This window comes from Cnephaeus nilssonii, assembly GCF_951640355.1.
Source record: "Cnephaeus nilssonii genome assembly, chromosome: 15".
In the NCBI taxonomy this organism is placed as follows: Eukaryota; Metazoa; Chordata; class Mammalia; order Chiroptera; family Vespertilionidae; genus Cnephaeus; species Cnephaeus nilssonii.
The window spans coordinates 1,864,774-1,890,151 of record NC_137086.1 but is presented as its reverse complement, the minus strand read 5'-3'; the positions used below and the strand labels follow the sequence as shown (position 1 = coordinate 1,890,151).

General features: G+C 61.1%; 2 protein-coding genes across 7 annotated transcripts in view; one reads left to right on the top strand and one right to left on the bottom strand.

Moving 5' to 3' along the window:
* The first annotated feature begins 33 nt into the window (after positions 1-33).
* On the top strand, positions 34-9,992 carry ITGB1BP1 (integrin subunit beta 1 binding protein 1). Of its 3 annotated transcripts, none has more exons than XM_079791800.1 (7): positions 34-149; positions 1,071-1,174; positions 2,079-2,157; positions 3,405-3,541; positions 5,336-5,428; positions 5,899-6,015; positions 6,515-9,992. In XM_079791800.1, exons 2-7 carry the CDS (start codon positions 1,103-1,105, stop codon positions 6,584-6,586), a joined length of 570 nt encoding a protein of 189 aa, XP_079647926.1. In that variant the 5' UTR covers positions 34-149; positions 1,071-1,102; the 3' UTR covers positions 6,587-9,992. The 3 variants fall into 3 exon arrangements, with proteins under 3 accessions (XP_079647926.1, XP_079647924.1, XP_079647925.1); XM_079791798.1 differs by having other exon boundaries at positions 5,899-6,048; XM_079791799.1 differs by lacking the exon at positions 34-149 and adding an exon at positions 739-876 and having other exon boundaries at positions 5,899-6,048.
* Positions 7,905-25,378, bottom strand: part of ASAP2 (ArfGAP with SH3 domain, ankyrin repeat and PH domain 2) — a 92,913-nt gene continuing 75,439 nt past the window's right edge. For 2 of the 4 annotated variants that reach the window (XM_079791794.1, XM_079791796.1), the window contains exons 17-28: positions 24,645-24,834; positions 23,773-23,858; positions 22,923-23,038; positions 21,741-21,808; positions 21,137-21,250; positions 19,245-19,482; positions 17,086-17,214; positions 15,465-15,633; positions 12,030-12,079; positions 11,503-11,594; positions 10,846-10,968; positions 7,905-10,188 (exon numbers count right to left, since the gene is read on the bottom strand). In XM_079791794.1, the coding sequence (XP_079647920.1) occupies positions 10,114-10,188; positions 10,846-10,968; positions 11,503-11,594; positions 12,030-12,079; positions 15,465-15,633; positions 17,086-17,214; positions 19,245-19,482; positions 21,137-21,250; positions 21,741-21,808; positions 22,923-23,038; positions 23,773-23,858; positions 24,645-24,834 (1,450 nt within the window). In that variant the 3' untranslated portion in view covers positions 7,905-10,113. Of the gene's footprint in view, positions 10,189-10,845; positions 10,969-11,502; positions 11,595-12,029; positions 12,080-15,464; positions 15,634-17,085; positions 17,215-19,244; positions 19,483-21,136; positions 21,251-21,740; positions 21,809-22,922; positions 23,039-23,772; positions 23,859-24,644; positions 24,835-25,378 lie in introns of those variants that run through there. The other 2 variants (XM_079791795.1, XR_013814616.1) reach the window with 2 other exon arrangements.

Below are 25,378 nucleotides of genomic sequence, written 5' to 3'. Positions count from 1 at the left end.
AGGTCTCGGAGGCGGGCCAGGTGGGCGGGGCCAGAGGACCGGAAAAGCTGGCGCTGGAGTCAGGAACGGGAGTGGCTGCCCCCGCGCTGGCTGCGAGGCGGTGGGCGTCCGACCGCAGACGACCCCAGGGATGGGCCAGCGGCTGTGAGGTGAGGGCCCTCGCCGCGCCTGGGCTGAGCCCGGCCGGGAACGCGGGCCCCGAGGGCGGCCGGCGGCGGGGCGGATGGGTGGGGCCGCGGTGTCTACGGGGACCCGCCCTGCCTGGTCTCGGAATCCGAGCCCCGAGGCGGCGCGTGGCGGGCGGCGGAGCCGGGGAGCGGAGCCGGGGCCTGCGGGAGGATGCGGTGCCCTGGGTGACCCAGTCTTGTCTGGGCGGGGACTGCAGCGCCTGGGACCACGGTGTCGCGCGTGGGAGGGGCGCCGGGAGTGGGGGCGCCGCGGGGCTGCCCTCCGTGTCCGCCTCCGCTTTGGGGGGCGCTGAGGCGCACCCGCTTTCCGAGCTGGCGCTGGTTGGCTTCTCTGCCGCTCGGTGCCTGCCTTGTTCGCTGTCTGTCGTCCTGCGCCCCCGCGCGTGGCGGGCACAGCCCCGGCGAGGTGCGCGGAGCCGGGCCTGTCAGTCCCAGGCTTGGCCCCACCCACCGTGGTGGGCCCGGCGGCCGCGTTTAAAGGGGCCGCACCCCTGCCGCCTGGGTGGGCACCGCGCACGGTGTCTTCTGTGCCCAGCCCTGCCACTTTCAGGACGCGCCCCGGAGACACTGACTGAGTCGCGGTGTCTGGAATTGACTCATGAGAAGCGAGGCGCTCAAGTATCTCGAGAATTAAATGGCGTCTGTGTGTTGCTTCTGAAAACAGTGCCTGTAGGGATGACACCTCTAGGTATGACCAGGTTTCTGCCCTCCTGGGGTTAGGTTTTTAGAATTTGAAAAAGAAATAGTGAAAAATAAGAATAGTATCCTAATCCTGTGTTCCAACGCTTTTTAAGTGAGAGGCATTGATGGTTTTTATGCCTGTTATGCACAAAGTGATGTACAGTTGCTTTTCTTGGTATAACTGAACATTTGTTTTTCTAGGGGGGCTCCTCTGGACCAAGCTGTAGCGAAACATGTTTCGGAAAGGCAAAAAGCGACACAGTAGTAGCAGCTCCCAAAGTAGCGAGATCAGTACTAAGAGCAAGGTAGGGGCTGGAGCTGGCCAGCCGTGCGAATTCATTTTCTCCTGATGTTGCATGAAGGATACTAATCGTGGCAGACCTGCTGATGTAGCCTTCAAACTAGGTGTGTTTTAACATTCTTTTTTTTTTTTTTTTTGCAGTAGAGACACATTCTGTGCGTGATTTCATTTTGTCTCGGTAGATTTTCTGAAATTCTTAAATCCACTAACCGAGGTGGGGCAGGACCCGTAAATGGTCTTGTTGAAACAAACACACCGCTTTTTAATTTTTTTTTTTTTACGTGATAGAAATTGCATGCAACTCAGGGGCTGCACTCCTGGAATCATAGGGTTTGTGGAGTGTGCACGTAGCCGTAGTTCCGCACTAACGTGTATGCTGCTTTGTATTTTGCTTAGCAGTTTTGTTGGTTTTTCTTTGCAATTCACTTTGGTGTTCTGGCCTGCTAGCCCGGGTGTGGACTGGTGCTCGTGGGGATTTTGCGGAAGCGCTGGGGTGGGGCCCAGGAGCCCTGCTCAGATGGGAGGTCTGGGGTATGGACGAGGCAGGCGTAACCCTGGGTAAATCACTTCACCTCTCCCGGTCGCTGCTCACTTATTAAACGGGGAGCATTCCCCGCCTGCTTTCTGCACAGGGTTCTCCGCGGGTTCAGCGGAGGTAAGGTGAAAGCCAGGGGTCGATTTTCACATACGAGATACGTATCAGGCGCCGCGTAAGGAGGCAGAGGGACGGGCTCTGATTTAGGTCGGCCGTGGGGACAGCACAGGTACGCAGGGCGGTGTTACCGGGAGAGCAGTGGGATTATGTATTCATCCGAGTGTAATACATAGTTTGCATGTTTGGTAGAGAACTCGAGAGAAGATGGTGCTTCGGATGATGGTGAAATTCTTGTTTGCTTCTAATTTCTCAGTCTGTGGACTCCAGCCTCGGGGGCCTCTCTCGGTCCAGCACTGTGGCCAGCCTCGACACGGACTCCACCAAAAGCTCAGGTACAGAGGGGCTGGGCCACGTGTCTTCTGGGGCTCACCCCGTTTTACCTGGGAGGCACGAGTTCTTGTATGTTTGGGTTTTCTTTCTCTGCTATTTTTGATAAGAGTTTAGAAATGGCCCAAGACCTGGTGGGATGAGGGTTGGGGTTGTGAGGTGGTTAGTGAAAGCCGTTGGCCGGGGCAGGTGCCAAACTGCTCTTAACGGTCCTAGAGCAAAGCACGGGGAACACGTGGTGGTGACTGCTGGGAAGGTTCACCATCGCTTTTTAAGAAACGGGCTGGCAGAGCGTGAGTTCTGTTGTTTATGGGGTGTAGCACAAATGCCTTGCCGACGAGGAGGATTAAGGAGCCGTTTGCCCAGAAGACACCAGCTCTAAACCCCAGGAGCACATGTGATTAAGTGTAGCGTCTCTCAGACACTTGAAGACATGTATGCAGCCACCGAAATGAGCAGCTCTTTGGAGATTAAAAGGTGGCTTCTAGCCACCAGCAGCTAGTATCTGATGGGAAATTCTCCATGTGCATCGGTCTGCTCTCCTTCCACTCTTCCTTTCGGGATCACAGACAGTCCATCTGTAAAAGCTGGGGGTGGGGAGAGAAGAAACATAGGCTGTAAAACACAACATAGAAGCACAAGGTCTGTTACCGTCCAGATGCCTCTAACATATTAGAAGGGGCTGGGCATCTTCTTCCGACATGGACATCACCTACAATCATCACACGGTCTTCATTTCCTCACTGTGGCAGGCAGCACAGACATTTTGGTGGTTTTGTATTGACTAAGTTTTATAGCTCGCACACTTCTTAGTCCTTTACCATTGGTTAAGGGACTTGCTGTCCAGCATTATTCCTTCTGCATTGAAAAAAAAAAAATTGCCTTTTCTGGCTCAATGGTAAGATAGATCAGGTTTCCTGAATCAGAAAAGCAAGTTCAACATTAACATGGTAAAGAGGGAGAAGGAACCAGAAAATAATTGTGTCATTATGCATCAGAAAGGGACTCAGTCATTGTCTAGTTGATGCTTTTCTCGTTTGTTTGAAATGAAGGGTATTAATTTACTCCTATTTAGATTTTCATATTTAACAATATTGTAACTGAGGCAAAGGTTAGTGAAATTTTAAGTTCTTTCCCATTCTATAAAAAATATTCTGTATGTCAGGAAATTTATTTTGGTTACAGTCCGTTTCTTACTTGGGAAGGGATTGAGGGTACTGACGTCTAACCCTGAACTTTCGTCCACCTTTAGGGCAAAGCAACACCAACTCGGACGCCTGTGCGGAATTCCGAATAAGATACGTCGGTGCCATTGAGAAACTGAAACCCTCTGAAGGAGAAAGCCTTGAAGGGCCACTGGACCTGATAAATTACATCGATGTTGCCCAGGTAAAAACAGAAAAAAGTTCCAGTTATAAGATTCTAGAGAGTCAACTCATGGCTGTGGAGAAAGACATTGCTTGTCCCCAAGCCTGGCTACATCACGGTGACGATGTTACCGACGTGGTGGTCGGCGCAGGAGGCACAGGCGTCCTGGACCATGGCCGCCTGGGAACAGACGCCGTTCCTTCCCACAAACAGTACTTCTTACTTTCTCTGGGGCCGACGGACCTCCTTGTCTCAGTGAGGCCCGGAGCGCCGTGGCTGGTGACATGCCATAGGCTTGTCTGTGAGCAATCTGCAAACCTTCCTGGATCTCCGCCGAGCTAGTGTTAGCGCCTCGATAACCCCTCAGTGGCGACCTAACACACCTGCTTACTCCTGCCGTTTCCGTGAGAATTGAGGCCAAGGAGATGGAGAGGGAAGTGCGTGTCCGCTCACTAGCCGGGCTCTCAGGCCCGGGGAAGGCTCCCTATCAGGCCAAGTGCCGGCCACCCTGGAGAGCCTGTTCTCCGAAGTCCTGGCCCACGGGATCAGTTTCATCCTCGGGAGGAGTCTCATCGGCGAGGAAATCCGCCCATCGAACTTGCCCAAGGGTAGCAGAGAGCCTTCGGTAGTCAGGGCTCCCACGGTTAGTGCCCCCAGTTCAGTTTGGAATATAGTCGTTCCGACAACGTGCAAACTAACATCGCTGTTACACTGAGAGATTGCCGATGTTTCCCCCAAACTACACTAGGCTTATTTTCCTTCCGATAGGGACTGCTGAATTCCTCCCGTCACCTTAGAAACTGGGGTTGTCCAAGTTACTGACAGTAGCATGGCTGTTAGCCGTCTTTTGATGCCTGGAATTGCCTTAAACCTACTGTGAGAAATGACTGGCAGGTACCGTAGCACTGTGAGCACCCAGAACTAAGGCAGGTGGACGTTGCTCCTTTACCACAGTGGCCTCAAGGCAGGCAAACGGTCCCGTAAGGACATTTACAGGCGGAGCACCTACTGATTGCCAGCTGGACCTGATGTCAGAGAAGACCGGTTAGGTCGATTCGAGAGCAGGAGAGAGAACTGGTCAGTGGGATAGAGCTCCCACTACTAACGGATAGGCTGGAGAGCGAGTAACTGTCCATCCGGCACCGTTTCCTCACCCAAACCCTGGGGCGTGGGGAGCGCCGGGCAGAGCCGACCCCTGGGTGCGCTACCAAGTGGCTGCGAAAGATGGTTCCTGCGGCGCGTTCCCTGACCGAGTGCTGACACGCGTGTGCACTGAGTATTCTTCTACGTGAACCCTAACCCTTACCCGGATCTGGGAAGGTCCGAGGTTGTCATGAGGCTTAATCCCCACAGGGAGAAGTGGCACCTGGAGTGCATGGTCTGACTTTGCTCAGATTGGTTGGCTGTAAAAAAGGGGGGACGACAGGGCGTTTCCTGCCTCTTCGGAGACATTCTTGTTGCGCGGCTGTGTGTGCCACATTTTTTTTTCCTTTTAAAAAATGTGTTTTATTGATTTTTTACAGAGAGGAAGGGAGAGGGATAGAGAGTTAGAAACATCGATGAGAGAGAAACATCGATCAGCTGCCTCTTGTACATCCCCCACTGGGGATGTGCCCACAACCAAGGTACATGCCCTTGACCGGAATCCAACCTGGGACCCTTCAGTCCGCAGGCCGACGCTCTATCCACTGAGCCAAACCGGTCAGGGCATGTGCCGCATTCTTTAAAGAGCGTGGGGTCTGTGAGCCAGGTCCTAAAATGGATTTCATGTCACAATTTTCACCGTGCGCCCCGCCCCTGCTTCTTGCCTTACAGCAAGATGGCAAGCTGCCTTTCGTTCCCCTGGAGGAAGAGTTCATCATGGGAGTCTCCAAGTACGGCATCAAAGTGTCCACATCGGATCAGTATGTGAGTGAGCGGGAAAGGCGTTCGGGGCGTGGGGCGTTCCGGGCCACTTGCTGTGGGTCGGCTCCCGCCTGCAGAGCCACGGGTGTGAAACGTGCTGGCCTCTGGCCTTAAGAGCGGCCCGTTTCTTAGGGTGGGGGGAGGGGAGCTTCCCTTGGGCGCTCCCGTGTGGTGGGGCCCAGGCCAGCACCTCTCTGCTGGCCCACAGGCCTGTTAGCTTGGAACCCCATCCCCTGCCAGTTCGAAGGGCCGTCAGCCTGGGGGCTGGGCGTGGAGCACTGTCGTGAACTTGGGTCGTCTGACTCCGGTCTTGCTGGAGTTTAAGGAGCCAGGGGCACAGCTGAGCAGCTGGGACTCCCTTTGGGCGAAAACCCCGACCTTGTGTTCCCAAGCCTCACAAAAGACTTGTGCAGGGAACGTGTTCTCAGGGGTGGAGACACGTACCCCATCACGGTCTCTCCTCCTCGCTGCAGGACGTGCTGCACAGGCACGCCCTCTACCTGATCATCCGGATGGTGTGCTATGACGACGGCCTGGGGGCGGGGAAAAGCCTGCTGGCTCTGAAGACCACCGACGCCCGCAGCGAGGAGGTCAGCCTGTGGGTGTACCAGTGCAGCAGCCTGGTGAGCCGTCCCCGTGGTTCGCACTCGCCAGACACCGCGGGAAACCAGAGGACGTGCGGCCTCGGCAGAGGCTGAGGAGATGCTCTCCCCGTGTCTGACTGGCACGACGTGCACACGTGGCCGCCAGCCCGCTGTCCGGGCCTCCTGCGGGGGCACCGTGTGCCGGGGTCAGAGGCTCAGGGGGAACACCCAGCAGGTGGGGAGGGGTCCTCTACGGGCAGGGGCCCTGCTTTTCCTGGCGTGTCCTTCCTGGCTGGCAGTGGCCCTTCCAGAGGCCGCAGTCCTGTCACCACGCCCGCCGGTCTCAGGAACACGGGAGGGAGCACGTGGGCCGGGCCGTGGGCCAGGCCGGCAATGCCGTGCGTAGGGTTAGACGTGTAAGGGGCAGGTTCGTAGCTGTGCTGGTCAGATGAAGTTCAGGGACAGATTTGTGAACGTTCTTCCTGTACCTTTTCGCTCAATGTAGGAACAAGCACAAGCCATCTGCAAGGTTCTGTCCACCGCTTTTGACTCCGTGTTGACAGCTGAGAAGGCGTGAGTCTGCCGCCAGCGGAAGTCGGCGTCGCGGGGAAGAAGGTTCGGCTGCTTCCTAAACTGGTTTTCAGTCTGCAGCGCTGAACTAGCATGCAAGTACGCAGTGACCCCTTGTTCTAGGTTTTCTGGGAAGAAAATGCAACGCATAAAACATCGGCCATTTGTTTTTCTATTAAAATGTGTCTTATTAACCGTGAGTTAACGAAGTTACGATCGGGACTAAGAAAGAAACCTCATTTGTCGCTTTTAGACACAAATGAGCTTCACCCCTAAGGGTCCCAGAGGGGCACTCAGGGAGCAGTGAAGGCTGAGACTTCTGAGGAAGCGTAAGGCCGCTCTCTGAGGCCTCCCAGGGCCGGGGTCTTTCTGGCTCAGCGCTCTGGCCTGGGGACGCGCCGCTGCCCTGGGGATGCGACACAGAAGGAAAAACCTTAAAGTCTATCGTCAGGATGACATGCCAGTCGGCCTCAGCATTCGCCTCAGAGTGGACAGAACCGCACGTGTTAGACAGCACATAAAGACGCTCACGGCCCTGACCAGTGTGGCTCAGTGGATAGAGCGTTGGCCTGTGGACTGAAGGGTCCCAGGTTCGATTCTGGTCAAGGGCATGTACCTTGGTTGCGGGCACATCCCCAGTAGGGGGCGTGCAGGAGGCAGCTGGTTGATGTTTCTCTCTCATCGATGTTTCTAGCTCTCCCTCTCCCTTCCTCTCTGTAAAAAAATCAATAAAATCTTACATAATAAAAAGGTAATATTTAAATTACCATCACTCCGCTACACCCACGATTAGGCCAGCAGGAGACACAGGGGGCGGGACTCGGGGTGGCTGGGGTGGTGATTGGGCCGGCAGGACGCTGAGCTCGCGTTGCCAGCAGGCACGCGAGCTCAGCGTCTGCGCCATGGCTGTGCTGCGGCACAGACAGGCCTCTGGGGCAGCGAGCCGAGCCGGCGTTTTGGGGGGGGGGGGGGGTGGCGAGCGGGCGGCGCGGCTCCCCGGGGAGGAGTCTGGTGGCAGTTGGGCCGCAGGAGCACGTGGCGGCAGCCCCAGCCTTCCTGGGCGGGAGGCAAAGGCAAGACCCCGGCCTGGGCTCCGGCCGCAGGAGGACCACGCCCCCGCCCCGCCTCGCCCTAGGGGCCCAGGGACTTCGGAGCTGCCGACCAGCGGACAGACAGCTTACACGTGCATGATTAAATCATGCACTGGGCTTCTAGTATATATATAAAAAAAAAACAAAAAGACACTCACGTACAGCAGGCTGGTTAGTGAAGGGCTGTTCTCCACAAACAGCGTTTGAAGGGTTAAAAACAAAGCTAATGCCACGTCCATTTAAAAGTATTTTATTTTTTTCTAGTCCGACGACTAGTCACCAAGAAGAGGAGACTTATTAACATGCTCTAGGTATAAATCACTGCATCGCGGACAATGAAAATAAGGATTTAGGTTATACAATATGTACAGTTGCGCTGCAACTAGACCAAAGGAATCGAGTGGATGACTTGAATATCATACATCTCCGAGCATTTCCACGGCACGCCGCAGCGCCCACCCTCAGCAGAGCACGCAGGGTCCGTGCCCGTTTCCCAGTCCGCACGCCTAGCAGGCAGACCTGACCAGTGGCACGCACAGTGCCAGGATCCCGAAGCGAAGTTCATGAAACAGACCTGAAGTATAAATAGATATCTACAATGCTTTCCTTCCTCTCACTTGCTTTTTTAATTTATTTATTTGCAGAGAGGCTATCAGCAGGGAAGTGTATGATTTCTCCTCGGACAAGAGTCATATTCATGAGTCATATGCACAACAGCACCACCACACTGTGGACTGGAAAATAGGTCCCAGATGTCTGTACCTGAGCCTGACACCTTAGTTTGGGAGTGGTATCTGAATGCTGATACGAGTCAACTTGAATTCTCACACAGCTGGCACCGAGGAGTCAAAGGCGGGTTGTAAGAGGCAGATATAAAGGGACTGTTAAAGGAAGTGCACAGTGCAAAAACACATCTGTCCGCTTCCTTAAATCTGCGAGAAACTTAACGGAGGGTTCAAACAACAGAAGTTAACAATCAGTGAAAACAGATGTAGTGCTTTGAAAAATAAGACCAGTTACACACCTAACACGTTACGCGGAACTTTGACAGGCAAAGAGCAATTGCCGTACATCATAAAACATTCCAGTTCTGTCTTCCTTTGTAACAGCAACAAAAACCACGACGCGATGACAAACAGAAGCAAACGTCCTACACTTACAAGAGGGACCCCATGACACAGGCTGCTTCGCTCCGAGGCGCCGTGCTCGCTCTCCGAGCCGCCGCAGCTCAGGCCTTGGCTGGTGGCAACAAGCCGGGTTGGGCGTTCACGCCCGTTTCTCCTCCGAGAGCCAACATTTCCCACATCCACCATGAGCACGCTCAATGACTAGGTAGAGGCATGACAGTCAAGTTCATCCAACGAATGAATTCTGGTTTTATCATGTACAACCTAACCCCCCATCCCCAGCAGCTTCAGTGGAAGAATGATACGGTGCTTAGAGTGAAACTGGGCTGTCCGGGCGTCTTTCATTCCTGGGCCTACGGGTTTCTGATATGCTCTTGGCTACGGACAAAGGAACAGATTAAATGCAAGACAGTGGAACCATCAACCCTATTGGCATGTGATACAAAGACCGGGCACTAGACTGAGGGCGCATTCTCGGGTGGGAAGGGAAGGCAGGCGCACTCAGTAGGAAACAGCGAGTGGGGGCGACCCCGGGGCCCGCCCTGCGGGCTACCTGTGCGATGGAGGGAGCTCAGGAAGGCAGTTTCCGAAACACCGAAAGCATCCAAACGAGGGGAAAGAACTTTGCAATCCATCATCGTTAGTTTCTAACTGAATTCAGGAAATGCAGTTTCGCCCACCCTGCAACCGAATGAACGGTTACTCTCGTGCGCCATGATAGGCTACTGGCAGTTCCGTTAGGTAGGCTGGATTGTTCACAACAGGCCACACACACATGCAGAATACAAGGAGAGCCGCGCCCTCACACACCGGGTTGGGGAGTACAATGCTAGTGTGTCCGTTTCCGAGTTGCTTTAACTAAACACTGGGTGGCTTTCAAAGGCAATCTCAAAGAGGCATTTTTTAAAGAGTCTATAAAGGGGAACTGACAGTGTGTAGCCTCCTAAACAATAATTAGCTGGCGCTCATCGACGTCGGAATCGGGCCAAGGAGAGCAGGAAGAATTTCCGGTCCTCAGCCCAGGTTCCGCTCATTCTGTTGATTCGGGATCTTGACTGCGTAGTTAAAATAGCTTTTCAGCTCACCTTTTAGGCAATTCAGTTTTTCCTAATAAAAGTAGAGCCATGTTTCATGGAAATCACAAATTATAAAAATGATCCATTTGTAGACAGAAATGGCCTTCGAGTTTTAAAAACGGAACAGTGAGTGGCATTCGAGCAAGTGGGCCTACAGTTCATGAAACTGGTATCTGGCAAGAGTGTGGGTACCCATGACGAGACGGGACGTCACTGCTGAGGGGTGTGTGCAGCAGCGAGTCAGTCCGCAATAAAGTGCACGAAAGACACGGGGAACGCTCCTTTGCGGCTGGGGTCTCCGTCGAGGTGGCCGATCTGCAAAGAACAAACGTTTGGGTGGTTAGAAAACTTGCAGACGTCGGGGACTTAGGGCATTGCGCCGTTTGGAGAAAGATTGCTCAGAAGAATCTCTGAGAAAGGACCGCTAGGGTGAGACACCTAAGCTGCTTTCCCTTTCCTTGCCTCACATCGCAGAGCGGGGCTGCCTTCCGTAAGGCTCTCCCGTGAGGGGCTCGGTCTGCAGAGCCCTCCCCACCGCGTCCTGGCGGTCTTGGGGGCGGACGGACAGGCTCGCCATTTTCCCTTAAATGAATGAAAAAATCGAGTGCCGGGTGTGTGAGCCGCAGCCACACAGTGGCAGACGTGACGGGCCCTGTTTGAACGTGGCCATGCATTCAAGAAGGCCGATAAATCCGTTCCTTCTGCTCTGGGTGAATTACAGAAGTCACACATCAAGTCTGACCTCAACGACGTGAATTACGCAGGTCAATAAAAGTCGAAAAGAAAATCAATCGCCACCGTGTTTTCTGGGGGCGGGGCTGAGGTCATGGCACACTTCCTGTCTTGACACCTTCCCGTGCTTCCCCAGGGCCCGCAGGCCTGAGAACATGGGCACAGAGGCCTCACCTGGCAGAGACCTCGGGCCAGGTGGGCAGGGATCCAGTCCCGCCCCCGGGCCCAGGCCCGACTCACCCACCACTCTTGGTCCTCCTCCCCGTCCACGATGATCACGTCGCCCTCGGAGAAGGTCAGCTCGTCGGGGTTGTCGGCCACGCAGTTGTAGAGGGCTTTCACCCGCTTGGGCTTCAGCTTGGCCTGGGAGCAGAGGGGAGGGTCAAGGTCAGTGAGCAGGGCGGCACCAGCTCCTGGGCAGAGACCTGGGAGCCACAGGTTTGTCAGGACGGGGTGGCTCAGCCCGGCCGGTGTGGCTCCATGGTAGAGCACCGGCCCATGAACCAGGAGGTCAGCTCGATTCCCGGTCAGGGCATGTGCCTGGCATGCAGGAGGCAGCCCAGCAATGATTCTCATCATTGATGTTTTTATCCCTCCCTCTCTCTGAAAGCAATCAAAACATTTTTAACACGATGGGGCGGCTCCGTGGAGCTCAGGGGCCGGGGCCCTTGGAGAGCCAGCCAGGGCTGATGTGCGTGGGGTGTCCTGACTGGAGCGTCAGGAGAGGGCTGAGCCCCCCGCTGGCGAGTTCTGGGTTGTGTCCTGCCCAGATCCAAAGACCGGGTACCCAGGAAGAAGCCGCCCCCGGCCAGGGGAAGACCTGCCTCCTCCGAGCCCTCGGGGAAGAGCCCGCACCCTCTGGCCCGAGCAGAGGCAGAGCAGAAGGTGGCCCCTTACCGCCTGTGACTTCCTGGGCATGGGCGCGGGGGGCTGCAGGGCCGGCGTGCTGGACAGAGGACCCAGAGCTTCTGTTCCGGAGAGGTCCACGGCTGGAGGACCAAAACGCGTCAGCTCGCAGTGCGCCCCGAGTCCCAACACGAGACAGAAACACTGCGAAGGCCCGTGTCGGGCCTGGGAGGCAGGTTTCCTGCAACGTTCTCACCCGTTGAGGGAGACGTCCCCCAGGCCAAACAGCCTGTGACTTCCACGCACCCTCGGTAGGGCGTGCGGGTGTCGGTGAGACAGATGGGGCGCCTCCTGCCCCCCGTCGGTCCCGGCCGGGGGCTCAGGACCCAGGACGGAGCCGCCCGGGAGCATCGGAGGCTCCACGGAGGGCAGGGCGGCAGCCGGTGGGGGCAGGGTGGCAGCGGTGGGTGGGCAGCCGGGCCCTCAAGGGCTGCCTCCCCGGACCCTGCCCCCACCCTGCCCCGTGCCTCCCTCCACTAACCCAGGGGAAGGGCAGCCCAGCCAGATGACAGCCTTACCAGGGCCCCGCGGCTGGCCTTTGGTGATGAGTGGGGCCGACTTGTCAGTCCTGCAGAGAAGGGAGAGCAGATCTGTGACACCTGAGGCCGGAAGGCACGCACCTCCCACCCCCTCACCCCTTCATCTGGCACCGGCTGGGCTCCAGCTGCACTGGGTGAGCCGACCCAATAAATTGTCTTTTAACTACGGCCGGCGGGGCTCAGGGGTTGAGAGCCGACCCAATAAATTGTCTTTTAACTACGGCCGGCGGGGCTCAGGGGTTGAGCGCTGACCTAGGAACCAGGCCCCAGTTCGATTCCCGGTCAGGGCACAGGCCTGCGCTGCGGGCTCGACCCCAGTGGGGGGCGCCAAGAGGCAGCCAATCCGTGATTCTCTCTCATCACTGATGTTTCTCTCCCTCCCGCCCTTCCTCTCTGAAATCAATAAAAATAACTTAATAAACAAGGAAGACTGAGGCCACAGGGCCAGACCCAAGGACCCGATGTGCCCCATCCCCACGGCGGGCATGGCATGACCCGGGGCTGGGGCTGCGGCTGGAAGCTGGGACCGGCCGCCCGGGCTGCCCTCGTTTGTGCCGTCCCTTTCTTCGAGGGCCACGGTCTCGGAGGGCGGGGCTGATGGATCTCAGGCCCCGAGGGCTCTGCCTGGACCAGCCTGGCAGCGTCAGTCAGCGTCGTCCACGCTCTGGACTCCGCGGTCCCTGGGCCTGACGTGCGGACCGGCTCCTGAGAGGGCCCATCCGAGAGGCTCCGGGCCGGCACCGCCAAGGCCGCAGGTGGGAGCGCACGGGCAGGGGAGCGGTTCTCAGGCCGCAGACTGTTCTGGGAAACGGGTCTGTCTGGGCCGGCACTCTCATCTGAAGAGGTGAGCCCCCGGGGTGCCAACCCTCAGAATAAGGCCGCGTGACAGCGTCTGGGATGAGCCGGGAGAGGAGCGCCATCGGGCTCCCCGCTGAGCCTCGCCGCGCCCACCTGGGCCGGGACCCACGGGCAGGGCCACGGGCCGAGTTCTGCTCTGAGAGAACCAAAGGGAGCAGGCCGCCTCGTCCCCAGGATCAGGGCCGGGCCGTGGGGGCTTCCTCCCCTAGGAGGCTCGGCAGTAGTCCCTCTAGGAGCAGAGCCCGCGGGGCGGCGGGCACGATGCCCTCCGCCCAGATGCCTGGAGGTCCTCGGGCATCACCTGCTTTGCACCCGCCCCTACAGGAGAGAAGGATCCCATGAAACAGGTGAGCCCAGGTGGCACTGCCCCAGAGGAGCCCCCCCACCCCCCCCACCCCCGCACACAGGGGGAGCCCTCCTGAGACCAGGGAAGCAGCCAGAGGCCTCGCGCGGGGAGGAAAGAGCCGCAGCCCCACCCGAACCCGAACCCTCAGCACATGGCGTGGCCTCTTAAAGGACAGAAGCTGGGAAGAGCAAGCCTGAGGGTTTACAAGGGAAGAGAGAAGAAAGCCGAGATGCACAGGCCCGCACACAGGAAGCGGGAGCCGGCCTGGCTTTCGGCGGATCTACGAGCACGTCCTCCCGACACGCCACACCGCGGCCCCGACCAGGCCTCCCCGCGCTGTCCCCGAGGACGGAGGCAAGCCCTGCCGGGTCTCCCGGAAAGAGCCGGCAAAGAACGCGGCACCGAAAACCCGAGAGCATTCTGCTGGATACATTTACTCCCACTTTCTCCCAAGGAACAGCATTAAAAAGAAATTAAACCAAAATAACAAGGAGCGAGGAAGAGGAACAGTCTTGGGAGCTGAGAGTGGAGGGATGAACATCAGCAGCCTCGTCCCCTGAGGAAGGAGGACGCCCGTGTGAGCTTGAGCCCCGGGCCTCGGGGGAGGGGGATCCGGGCCCATGTCCCCTCCAGGGAACCAGAGGGCGCAGACAGAGCTGCACTCCCAGCCCCGGCCTGCAGGTGGGGCCACAGGACCAGCGCTGGTCCAAGGAGCTTGGGCATCACCCCAGCCAAGGAGGGTAGCGCACCTGCCAGTCTCCTTCCCTCAGAAGTGACCCCGGGCCCAGGGGGAAGATGGTGCAGTCAGAGGCAGGCCGGGCCTGGGTCCCCAACTCCCCCCGTGGCACTGCTGTCCCTGCAAGAACAGGGACCCAACGTTGTCTGGGCAAGACGTGAACTCTCTCATGAAACAGCCGAGAGGCAGGGGTGGGTGTTAGAGGAGTGAGCATACCCACGTAGGAAGGGTAAGGGCCAGGGGACCGGACAGCTGAGAACACGAATTGTTTGAAAGCCGAGAACGGAGCCAGGCCAGGCGGCTCAGGTGGCTGGAGCACTGTCCCGACACGCCACGGCTGCGGGTTCAACCTCCAGTCCGGGCACACACGAGAAGCAACCAACGAATGCGTAAGTGAAACGACAAACCAACGTTCCTCCCTGGCTCTGAGATCAATGAATTAGAACCGAGAACAGGAGAAAACGGAAGGCGTTAAAAATAGTCAACGCAATTTCTCAGAACTAAAGGATGTAGTTTCTGTGCCACATCCACCTGGTGGCACGAATGCCAACAGACACCCCCTGTTGTGCAGAGCGCGTGGAGGGAGGCATCCTCCTGGCGGGGGACAGGGCACAGGGGACCACCTGGCGGGGGAGTGGGAACCCAGCAGGTCAAGACGTGGGGCCCCGGGTCTCAGCAGGAGGCGGCGGCACTAATGCTAATCAAGGAAGTGGACACGCCAGCCAGACCTCTCGTTACAGAGAGAGGGAATAACGAGTCCAGAACGGGAGGACATTAGGTTGAACCCTGGGGAACATCTAGAACACTGCCCCCCAGTTCTTCACGGAGAGCTGGACTCTGCTCACCCCACTCCCGGCTGAGCCCGGCTCTGCCCCGGAGTGACCAACAACACCCGGCAGGAGGGCCAGGGCCCGGCCTATCCCTGGGGACTTGGCTCCGGCCCAGCCACCATGACGTGAGGAAGCCCTTGCCACACGGGGAGGCCACGTACATACATGCAAGTATTCCAGCCCACAGCCCCAGCTGGGGGCCCTGCTGTCAGCCCGCCCCACGACCAGCGGGGTGGAGTGCCGAGGCCCCCCACGATAATCCCGCTGACGAGTTCCTCTCTGGAACCTTGCACGTGAGCAACAAACAGAACCCAGCGGCCTCGCGTGGTGAGGACTCGATTCCCCAAACCCCATCGTCTGGACTGCAGAGAAACCTACATCGTCATGTGGACGGAGAGGACAGACATGTGTGTGAAATTCTCACGGTTTAAAAATCCTGGGGAAGTTATGGTCAAGACACCTGAAACCTGATGGAACCGTCCCGTGTCACTTCCCCTCCCCGGTCACAGCGGCCGATGCACGGGATGTCACGCCTGCACGGCAATCTCCGCAGATAAAGCCTGCGGCCACGTGGAGGCCCCTGGAGGGCAAGAAGCGAGGCCGGCCCCGGCGGCCAGGCCCGAGGGGACGGGGCGGGAGCGTACCCCGGAGCAGGCCTCCTCTGCGGGAGGCGGCTGGGCGGCTGCGGCAGGGCCGGGGCCGTGGTCTTGCCCGGCGGGCCCCCCGGCTGGGTCAGCTTGCTCTGCTGGCTCAACGCTTCCAGGGCACCGGGCATCTTGGCTGCGGGAGCGGGCGGCGTGGGAGCCAGGGGGTCTGCGGAGAGAGGAGGGGCGGGGAGACAGAGGGTCACGTCCCGGCGTCACGCCGGCCTTCCCGCAGAGAGAGGCTCTTGGGCAGCGCGGCGTCGCTATTTCACGAGGAAAGCCCCCGTTCCCTGCAGAGTCCACGCGAACGGCACTGCGGGGAGTCCCCCCGTCCCCCCACGCCTCGCCGTAGGGCTCCAACGTTCCTACGAGCCCGTTTCTCCGAGGGAGTTCCCGAGGACAAGCCAGGATCCAGGACGGCGGTGTGCCACCTGGGGGGCGGCAGCCACGGAGGCTGAGGCCCAGGCGGACTCTGGCCACGTCCTGTCCCCGGGGGGCCGGGCCGTCCGGGGTCCTTCCTCCTTCCGCCTCTGGACCCAGGGCCGACCACTGCCCGGGCTGCGAGCAGGTCAGCCCAGCAGAGGCGGCGAAGAGCGACCCGTGCCGGCTGCCCAGCTGCGAGGGGCAGGACGAGGCGGCCGCGTCCCAGGCGGGACATGCGCTCTCCCGGGGTCACCAAGGGGAAGCACAGGGGTGGGCCTGGAGCCCCCGCCCCCGCCCCCCCGCCTGGCCTCTGGGACAGGCAGCAGCGCCCTCCCTGAGGGTCCCGCACTCTCACCCGGGAACCCCGCCTGGGACCCCCCCCCTGCGGAGTCAGCGCCCCCCTCTCCCAGGACAGCGGCGGGCGAGGCACCGGAGACTCGGGAGGAGCGGGCCGAGAGTCTGCCTCGGTTGCACTTACCTGTTCATTCTCGGTGCCTCTGCTTCAGAGGAAAAGTCCAAGGCAGACTCCAGCGTCAACCCACAGCCCCAGGGACCCAGCCCCAGGCAGAACGTGGGCTTCCGGAAGCTCCCGGTGCCCCAGGCCCCGCCGTGTCCCCCTGGACCTTTGGTGCCCCCCGGTACGTGACTCGGTGTGTCTGAGCTGGACGCCCCGTCCCCCCCAGGTTCTGGGAGACCCTCCCAGGCAGCCCAGGCATCCATCGTAACCCAGGCCAGTCCCAGGGAGACCGGGGAGGCTCCCACGGCCCCCAGAGCAAACCAGGGGGCTGAGCCCCCCTCCCACGGCCAGAACCGAGCCCGGGCCGGCCACCCTGACCCAGGAGACCTCCTGCTTTGCTGCTGGAGAAAACCCTCTCCCCGGCCCCTCCCCCGGTTCCGGGACCGTCACCCACGTGCTGCCATTGGGGAGAAACACACACCAGGACCCAAACCACTGTGCCCAATCCCGACCCGCCACAGGCCGAAGGAGAGGCCCTGGCTGATGTGGGGGAGGGGTGCTGCCGAGGTGCTGGGGACAGAGGAGCCGGTGGGCGAGCCCTGGGGTGGGGCCGCCCCACGGGGATTACGGCTGGGGAGGAGGAGGCCGCGGGGCTGAGGGATATGAAGACCCACATCCCGCCACGCCCTCCCCGCCCGGCCCGCGGGCCGCAGGAAGCGGAGAGGAGGACGGAGAACGTACTGGTGGACGTCACGCGGAGCGGGGGCAGCGGCGGGTGGACGGCGGGCGGATCTGACGAGGACCGCTGCCGGCCGACGCCGTCCACGCTCACAGAGTTCGTCTTCCACGGGGCGTTGGTGGAGGCCTGGGCTGCACACCACACACACGCACACACGTGTCACACAGGCGCACACACGTGTCACACAGGCGCACACACGTGTCACACAGGCGCACACACGACAAAGACAGAAACAGAACACGGCATTACTGACCCGCTCCCCCGCCCCACGGCCCGCAGGACCTTCTCGGAGCAGCAGGGCCGTCTGTGAGCACCCTGCTCCGCCCGAGGCCGCCACGCCACGTGCTGAGGACGCCGCGGGTGCCCGGCGGCCGGCGGCCTCGCAGGTTCCAGCTCAGACAGACCGACGTGGGCAAGGTCCGGCCGGCGGGCCCCACACCGACCCCCTCCCCGTGTGGATGGATGCGGCCTCCTCGGGGGGGGGGGGGGCAGGGGTGGCCCAGAGGGGGACGGGGAGGCCCTCCGGGGGCCAGCAGGGCGAAGTGCAATCCCCAGAGAGGAATGAAGCAGCCACCAGTCACACACACAGAAAGGGGAGAACCCCAAACCCTCATTCTGAGACGCTCGGAGAGCAAGAGAGAGACGAACAGCTTCCACCTTTCCTGCAGCTGCCCCGGCCCCCGGCAACGGGACAGTGGGGGGGGGGGGGGGGAACCAGACAGCTGTGGGGCAATCTCCCACCCAGCGTGGGGAGGACCCTGCCTGGGGTGCGGGCACGGGGGGCTCTGCCAGGGAGGGGAGCAGCTGTTTCGGGGGCCTGCCTGGTGCGGGGCTGGCCCCCAGCGGGTGGGTCTTCCCTGAGGGTCTGACCCAGGGACCCGGACGACAAGCTCAGCAGCCTCCTCTGGGCCCCCCTCGCTGTGTGGGGGTCTGAGACCCCAGGACAGCGGGGAGGTGGGCCAGCCACACGGGAGCACAGACCCAGGAGATGGCCCTGCCAGCCCCTCCTCGGCCCAGGCCGCCGCCTACACCTGCACGCCCCTCCCGGGGGCAGCGGCCCCACGAGCGAGTCTGGGACTTTCTGTGACCACCGCGGCCCGGGCAGCCGCAGAGCCCGGACACAATGCCCTGGGAGCCCCCGAACCCTGTCCCTCCCCGGGGAGCCCCCGAATCCTGTCCCTCCCCGGGGAGCCCCCGAACCCTGTCCCTCCCGGGGAGCCCCCGAACCCTGTCCCTCCCCGGGGAGCCCCCGAACCCTGTCCCTCCCCGGGGAGCCCCCGAACCCTGTCCCTCCCCGGGGAGCCCCCGAACCCTGTCCCTCCCCGGGGAGCCCCCGAACCCTGTCCCTCCCCGGGGAGCCCCCAAACCCTCCTGTCCCTCCCCGGGGAGCCCCCGAACCCTCCTGTCCCTCCCCGGGGAGCCCCCGAACCCTGTCCCTCCCCGGGGAGCCCCCCAAGACCACTGGCCACGGACCTGCCTTCAAGAGCAGCATGGCCAGCTAGGCTTTTGTGCTGGGAAAATTACTTAAACTTTGGGGGGCTTCATTTCCCACTGTCCCCCCCAAAAAGCAAAACAGCACCCGCTGAGTCACACTCGCCACGTTGCAACAGTGAGCGCGTGGGTGTAGCGAGCTTTGGCACGCAGGTGCTGGGGGACCACAGGGACTATTCTGTGTTTTTACGATTTTTACCAATTTACGATTGTTCCCACGTCAGCCTCTTTTTACGCTCCGTTCCCCGGGGATCAGAGATAAGGCCGGCCACGTGTGGGGGTGGGGGTGTGGGGGGGAGGGAGCAAGAGAAGAACGGAGGCCAAGGAGGGACGGAGGGCGAAAGCGAAGAGAGAGGGGCAGACAGCAGCGCCCGGAGCCGGCCCGCCGCTCAGCCCCCCCGCCCCCCCGGGGGAACCGCATCCCCACGGCCCACGGCGGCCACACCTGTGCCCAGAACAAGGACCGAGTCAACACGCTCCCCGTGTGCGGCCCCTGCGGACGCGTGACGGCGTTTCTTTGGGAAGCAAACCAGCGAGCGACACACGAGGGGCCCCGTGGAGCCACCCGTCCCGACGGGCCCAACGCCACCCGTGGGGGCAGAGCCGCTCCCACCGCCCCACCCAAAACCCAGCCACGGCGGCCCGCACGGCCCGCTCCGGGGCGCGGTACCTTTGGCCACGTTCCGCGGGGGCAGCGGGGGGGCGCTGGCAGCACCGGGGGCCGCGGGCTGGCCGGGGGCCGGGCTGCCGCTCAGGACGGCTCCGTATGTCTCGTTCTGCAGGATGCTGGGCGCGAAGCCCCGCGGCTTGTCCTTGGCCAGGCCGGCGGCGTCTCGGGCCGAAGACGTGGCGCCGGAGCCCAGCTGGTAGAAGCTGACCGGCCGGTCTTCCCGCCGACTGGGGCTGGGCTGCAGGGGGGCGGCAGGGGTGGGACACACAGACACACAGGCCTCTGGGTCACAGCGTTCCAGCTACCGGTGACAGGCTGGCCGACCCCACGGCTCACACCAGCTCAGGCGTGCAGAGCTCAGCGGCAGCCAGCTCTCTCATCGTTTTAAACTCCCACACAGCGCCCAGCTGCGTGAACGGACCAGGCCCGCCACTCTGCTGGGGAAAGGGGGGGTGGACGCGAGTCTGGGCTCCGGGCCAGAGCCCTTCCGACCCGCTCGGTACTTGGGCGATGCCGCCTGCTGGGCCGCTGGCCACCCCGGGGAGGCGAGCTGTGGCTGACGGAGGCCCTCACCCGGGCAGGTGTTTCAAACCTCCGTGAAGGCAGGTGTGGAAAACCAGTCTGATCCTGTGCTATCCTAACTCACGGAAGGAACTTCCTATTCTAAGAGTCAGTACGGCCCTCGCCGGTTTGGCTCAGTGGCTCGAGCATCAGCCCTCGGACTGAAGGATCGAGGGTTTGATTCGGGTCAGGAGCCCCTACCTCGGTTGCAGGCTCGATGCCCAGCCCTGGTCGGGGCACGTGCAGGAGGCAACCAATCGAGGTGTCTCTCTCACATCCATGTTTCTCTCTCTCTGTCTCTCCCCCTCTCCTCCGCGCTAAAAAATTCAGCGGGAAAACATATCCTCAGGTGAGAACTGACGAAGAAGGGTCAGCAAGCACGGCTCCACCCACAAGGACGGGCCACTCGGTTCCAGAAACGCCACATATGCAGCTGGACACCCTCAGGACACACCTGAACGTCCTATGGCCGTGATCGGCAAACGGCGGCTCGCGAGCCACAGGCGGCTCTGTGGCCCCTTGAGTGTGGCTCTTCCACAAAACACTACGGCCTGGGCGAGTCTATGTTGAAGAAGTGGCGTTAGCCAAAGTTTAAGTTTAAAAAATGTGGCTCTCAAAAGAAATTTCAATCGTTGTCCTGTTGATATCTGGCTCTGTGCACTAATGAGTCTGCCGACCACTGGCCTACAGGAAAACGAGGAAACCTGACGAGCCTTCCCCGTTCCACAGCGGCAGCAGCGTGGGCCTTGCGGCCAGCCTGTCCGCGTCTGACTCTCCCTCTGAGGCTGTGACCGAGGGCCCCCCTGGGAGTGTCATGAGGGACTAGGAGGCAAGAGCCCGCAGCCTGGCCCTCCGTTGGCCTCTACATACTTGCTTCCTGTGGCCAAGTCAACCGCTCTCTTAGCGTCACCGGCCCCATCTGATCAGGGAAAGCCTTGAACCCCGGGAGCACGAAGGGCCGCTTAACCGTTTCAGCGATGGTTTCAAAGCCCGTCTCGGTGGGCGTGGCCGCGGGGGAAACCTGGCTCTTCGGCCCGTTACCCGCAGCGTGCGGCCTCCTCTCCGCCCGCTGGGATTGAAGCCCGCCTGTCTTCCCCTCACATCAAAAGGCGAGCAGCTGCCCGGGACGCTGCCACTCACGTCCCTTTAACGAACGTGTGCAGGCGCGGGGAGACCGGCAGGGTGAGCGCAACGCCCGCCGAGATCACTGGAAGCAAAAAGCAAACCCTCTCTCCCCCGCACACCAGCTCTCTGCCCGGACTGCGGGCTGGAGCCGCGCGGCTCTGAACGGAGCTCGTCAGGGGACTCGGGCTTTACGCGCTGGCACGGACCTGCAATTTCTCGTCCACGTCGTCATCGCTCTCGTCCAGGTCCTCGGGGAGCAGCCGCCACTCATACTCCACGTGCACGTGCGAGTTGAACCTTCCAGACAAGGCTTGGGTCAGCTGAGGGGAGCAAAGGACTGTGGGTGATGCAGCTCGGGCGCTCGGCCCGGCAGACACTCAGCTCGGGACGCGGGCATCCAACCACACGTCCAAGGAGGGAGGCAGGGAGCCCCCCTCCAGCTCATGTAAATCTCTGGGTCTCAGGTACACCCCCTCTCGGATTCACAGATCACCACGAGACGCAAACCCATGAAGTGCCCTGCAAACTGCATGCAGGTCAGGGACGTGAGAGCTACAGAGCGACGCGCGGCCTGTACGTTCTGACCCCGCGTCAGGGAGCACACTGGACGTGGCCAGCAGGGTTCACCCAGCCTTCCTCAACCACAGGAGAGGGAAGCCCTTCCCAGGGACCCTAGTTCCAGCTGCAGAGACACGTCACCTCGTTAGCTTCACCTGGGTGTTTCGGGACAGCGGGGCTTAATTTTCTCCACAGCCACCGAGTCACTGTGTGGCCTTGGGCAAGTTACTTAACCTCTCTGTGCAGACTCACCAGCTCCTCACAGTGCTCGTGCCTGAGGCGCTTGGCGATGTCCAGCGGCGTCTCCCCGGACTCGTTAGCTACAAGGCGGGGTGACAACAACATGGAGGTGAAGATAATCAGAGGGACAGGGCAGCGGCCAAGGTTAAACGTGGCCAAGATTAAACGGAACACGACGATGGAACTCGCAGCGCGTGTGCGCCCGCCGGGGCTGAACCTGTCTCACGATCGTGTGGAACTGACGCCCGAGGTGGTTGGTGAGATGTTACACGGTCTGCGCTGATCCTGACCATCAAACCACGGAATTAGCCCACTAACGAAATCAATGTGCAAACTCCACGTCCCATAAAGCGGTTCCCCACCACCCGCCAACCAGAGCCCCGCGGGGTGGGGGCGGCGGCCGGTGTCACCTCACGCCTCCCCCGCGGTCTGTCCACAAACGGGAAATGGTGGGCTTTCTCCTCAGGAGCCCTCAGCCAACCAGGCTTGATTACATTTTTTAAAAATATGTTTCCATTGATGTCAGAGAGGAAGGGAGAGGGAGAGAGAGAGAAACATCAAGGATGAGAGAGAATCACGGATCGGCTGCCTCCTGCACGCCCCCGACTGGGGATCGAGCCGGCAACTCGGGCGTGTGCCCTTGATTGGGAATCAAACCGTGACCTCCTGGTTCCTAGGTCAACACTCAACCACTGAGCCACACCAGCCGGGTTTGACGATTAATTTGAAAAAGAAACCTGGCTCTCCAGCAGGCGTGTGCCTCCCTTGCTCCTTCTCAAAAGCATTTCCTGACGACCCACTGAGCCAGCACTGTTGGACTGGCCTGGGCTGGACCCCCCGGTGGGGGCACGGGGTGACCTGCTCTCCCTGAGCCAGCAGGGCTGGGCTGACCCGAGGTGTGGGCTACGATACGAACAGGAGGGTGAGAAGCCCCAAACCACGGCCAAGGTCGCCTCAGCCTCAGGGGCAGCGGCAGGGCCTCTCGCCTGCCCACACCGTCCCTCCAACGCCGGCCACTGATGGACGGTCTAGGAGGAAGGCCGCTCCTGACCCCGGGCTCAGCAGCCCTGCGGGACACGCCGGGGCCCCTGCTGCACGGAGGGCAGGCTTATGCCGTCAGCCCCGACGGGAGCCCAGTGTCGTCCGACTGCCGTGTCCCTGCGAGGACGCAGGCGGGAGAACGCAGCCGCTCACCGATCTCGATGGAGGCCTTGCCGCGCAGCAGCAGCTTCAGGCACTCGGCGTTGTCCGTCAGGCAGCAGTAGTGCAGGGCCGTGCTGCCTTTGCCCGTCTGTCTGTCCAGGTTCCCGCTGGCCGGCGACCGGGAGAGAGAGGGAACAGTGAGCCACGGGACTGAGGGTGAGCGGGGGATGATGCTCACTCCGGCTGCAAGGCTGTGAGCTGGGGTGCCCTGGCTGAGGCCGCCAGGGATGGCAGAGAGGCAACGAGGGAGCCAGGCCCCGGGCTGCCCCTGAGCAGGTGCGGAGAGCACTGCCTTCCCGGCCCCGCACCACCACGTCCCCGCCGCCTGGCTCTCCGGTCAGTGCCGAGGCCGCAGGAAGCCAGGCGACCGCCCATCCTGGCCCACAGGACGGCGAGCTCGCCCCGTCTTATTACGGACTCTTCCGCAGAAAAGGCAAAGCCACTTTCCAACGGCCGGAGTCCCCAGGCTCCTCTGGGCCGCTCGCCGGGCCGGGCCCTGAAGCAGGGGCGGGGGTTGTGAGTGAGATTCCAGGTTCTTCCAACGCAAACCCCCCGAAAGGCTCCCGTGTGCCCCGGACGTGGGACAAGCTGCTCGGCCACTGCGGGGGCCCCGGCCGGGCTGCTTCTCAGGCCTGGGGTCTCCCCGGGTCCGACACCAGGGCTGTAGCCTGCGGACTTCCCCGCCCCCCCAGGGTGCCCTCCCTCTCGCTCCGGGCTCCTGCAGCCCCCGCCCGCAGCCTCGCTCAGGCCTGGGGCCGCCCCAGCCTCTCGGCCCACGGCACCCGCCCCCTCCCTCGGGAACCCAAGACCCCCACTGACCGCCCCGGTCCGAGCAGCCCACCTGTTCTGAACCAGGAAGTCCACGATGTGCAGCGAGGTCCGGTCCACGGACCTGACGGCCAGGTGCAGGGCGGTTTCGTCCGGCTCCTGCAGAGCAAGCAGAGGCGGCCACGCCCCCTCAAGCCCACCCCGGGGACACGGGCCGCACCGGCCGGCGGCCTCGCTGCCCGCGGGAACCTGCCCTTACAGATGGGCCCGTCTCGGCCTCCGCAGGAAGACCGCAGAACCGGGGTTCCATCTCAGAGCCCCCGCCCCGTCCTCTGTCCGACCAGGAGTTTGTCCCTCCATGAACATCACCAGAGCCTGTGGGCAGGGGCCTCAGTTCCAGGACCCGGAGGCTGCCGGCCCCTGTACGCCGGCTCTTACACAACCGGACTGTCGCCAACTCACACCAGAGGGCACGTGGCTACCACGGCCTCCTCTGAAAGCAAGTTCTGGCGAGGGGGAAATGGGGGGTGCACATGAGGGCTGTTCCAGGTGGGGGTGGGGGAGCGGGGGGGGTGGAAGGCACCGCTGAGCTGGGCACCTGCCCTGGACCGAGGGCCCGACTCCTCTCTCAGCCCTGAGTGCCTTTGTTCTGGGTGGAAGGAGGTTTCAGGGGGACGCGTGTCCCCGGGCCCCCCGGGAGGAGTTAGGACACACGCTGACAGTGAGACCCCACCCTCAGGGAAGTGCCTCGGAAAACGGGGGTGGGGGAGGGCTGGGGGGCGGGCCAGGGGCGCACCAGGCCTCTGCCTCCCCCACGTGGCCCCCGGAGCGGCCGCTGAGGCCCGGCCCCGCGAGCCCACGGGGTGCTCACGCTCCCCGGGAACCGAACGCCGCCCTCCCGCACAGAACCCCCCTCCCAGCGACCCGGCCTCGCCGCGCTCTTACATGCCCGTTGGCCAGCGGGATCTTTTCCGTGAGGTCCACGCCGTCGGCGTAGGCTTGGAGTAACCCAAAGATGTCCCTCGTCTTGACGGCCTCACACAGGCCGTGCAGCTTGGCCGCGCCGTCCGCGAGTCTCTTCCGCGCGAACTTCCTCTCGATGTACTTGGCCGTGATGTAGTCCTTCCTGGCGTTCCTGGGAGCGAGCGCAACGGCCTCTAAACGACTGAGGCCTCTAGGCCCGTGGTCGGCAAACTCATCAGTCAGCAGAGCCAGATAGCAACAGCACAACGACTGACATTTCTTTCGAGAGCCGAATTTTTTACACTTAAACTTCTTCTAACGCCACTTCTTCAACATAGACTCGCCCAGGCCGTGGTGTTTTGTGGAAGAGCCACACTCAAGGGGCCAAAGAGCTGCATGTGGCTTGCGAGCCGCAGTTTGCCTACCACGGCTCTAGTCCAACAGCCAACATCTGTTCATTTGTGACAATTAAAAACAACCAGGCCCCGCCAGCGTGGCTCAGTGGCTGAGCATCGGCCTATGAACCAGGAGGTCATAGTTCAATTCCAGTCAGGGCACAGGCCCGGGTTGGGGGCTCCATGCCCAGTGTGGGGCGTGCAGGAGGCAGCCGATACATGATTCTCTCTCATCATTGGTGTTTCTCCCTCTCCCTCCCCCTTCCTCTCTGAAACCAATAAAAATATATTAAAAAAAACCCCAAAAACCGAAGAACGGTC

Bases quoted from the DNA above. Each gene is read 5' to 3' on its own strand.
- ITGB1BP1 (XM_079791798.1), top strand. From the start codon at position 1,103: ATGTTTCGGAAAGGCAAAAAGCGACACAGTAGTAGCAGCTCCCAAAGT. The intron at 1,175-2,078 runs GTAGGGGCTGGA...CTAATTTCTCAG, and splicing joins AGATCAGTACTAAGAGCAAG to TCTGTGGACTCCAGCCTCGG. The intron at 6,049-6,514 runs GTGAGCCGTCCC...CGCTCAATGTAG, and splicing joins TGTACCAGTGCAGCAGCCTG to GAACAAGCACAAGCCATCTG.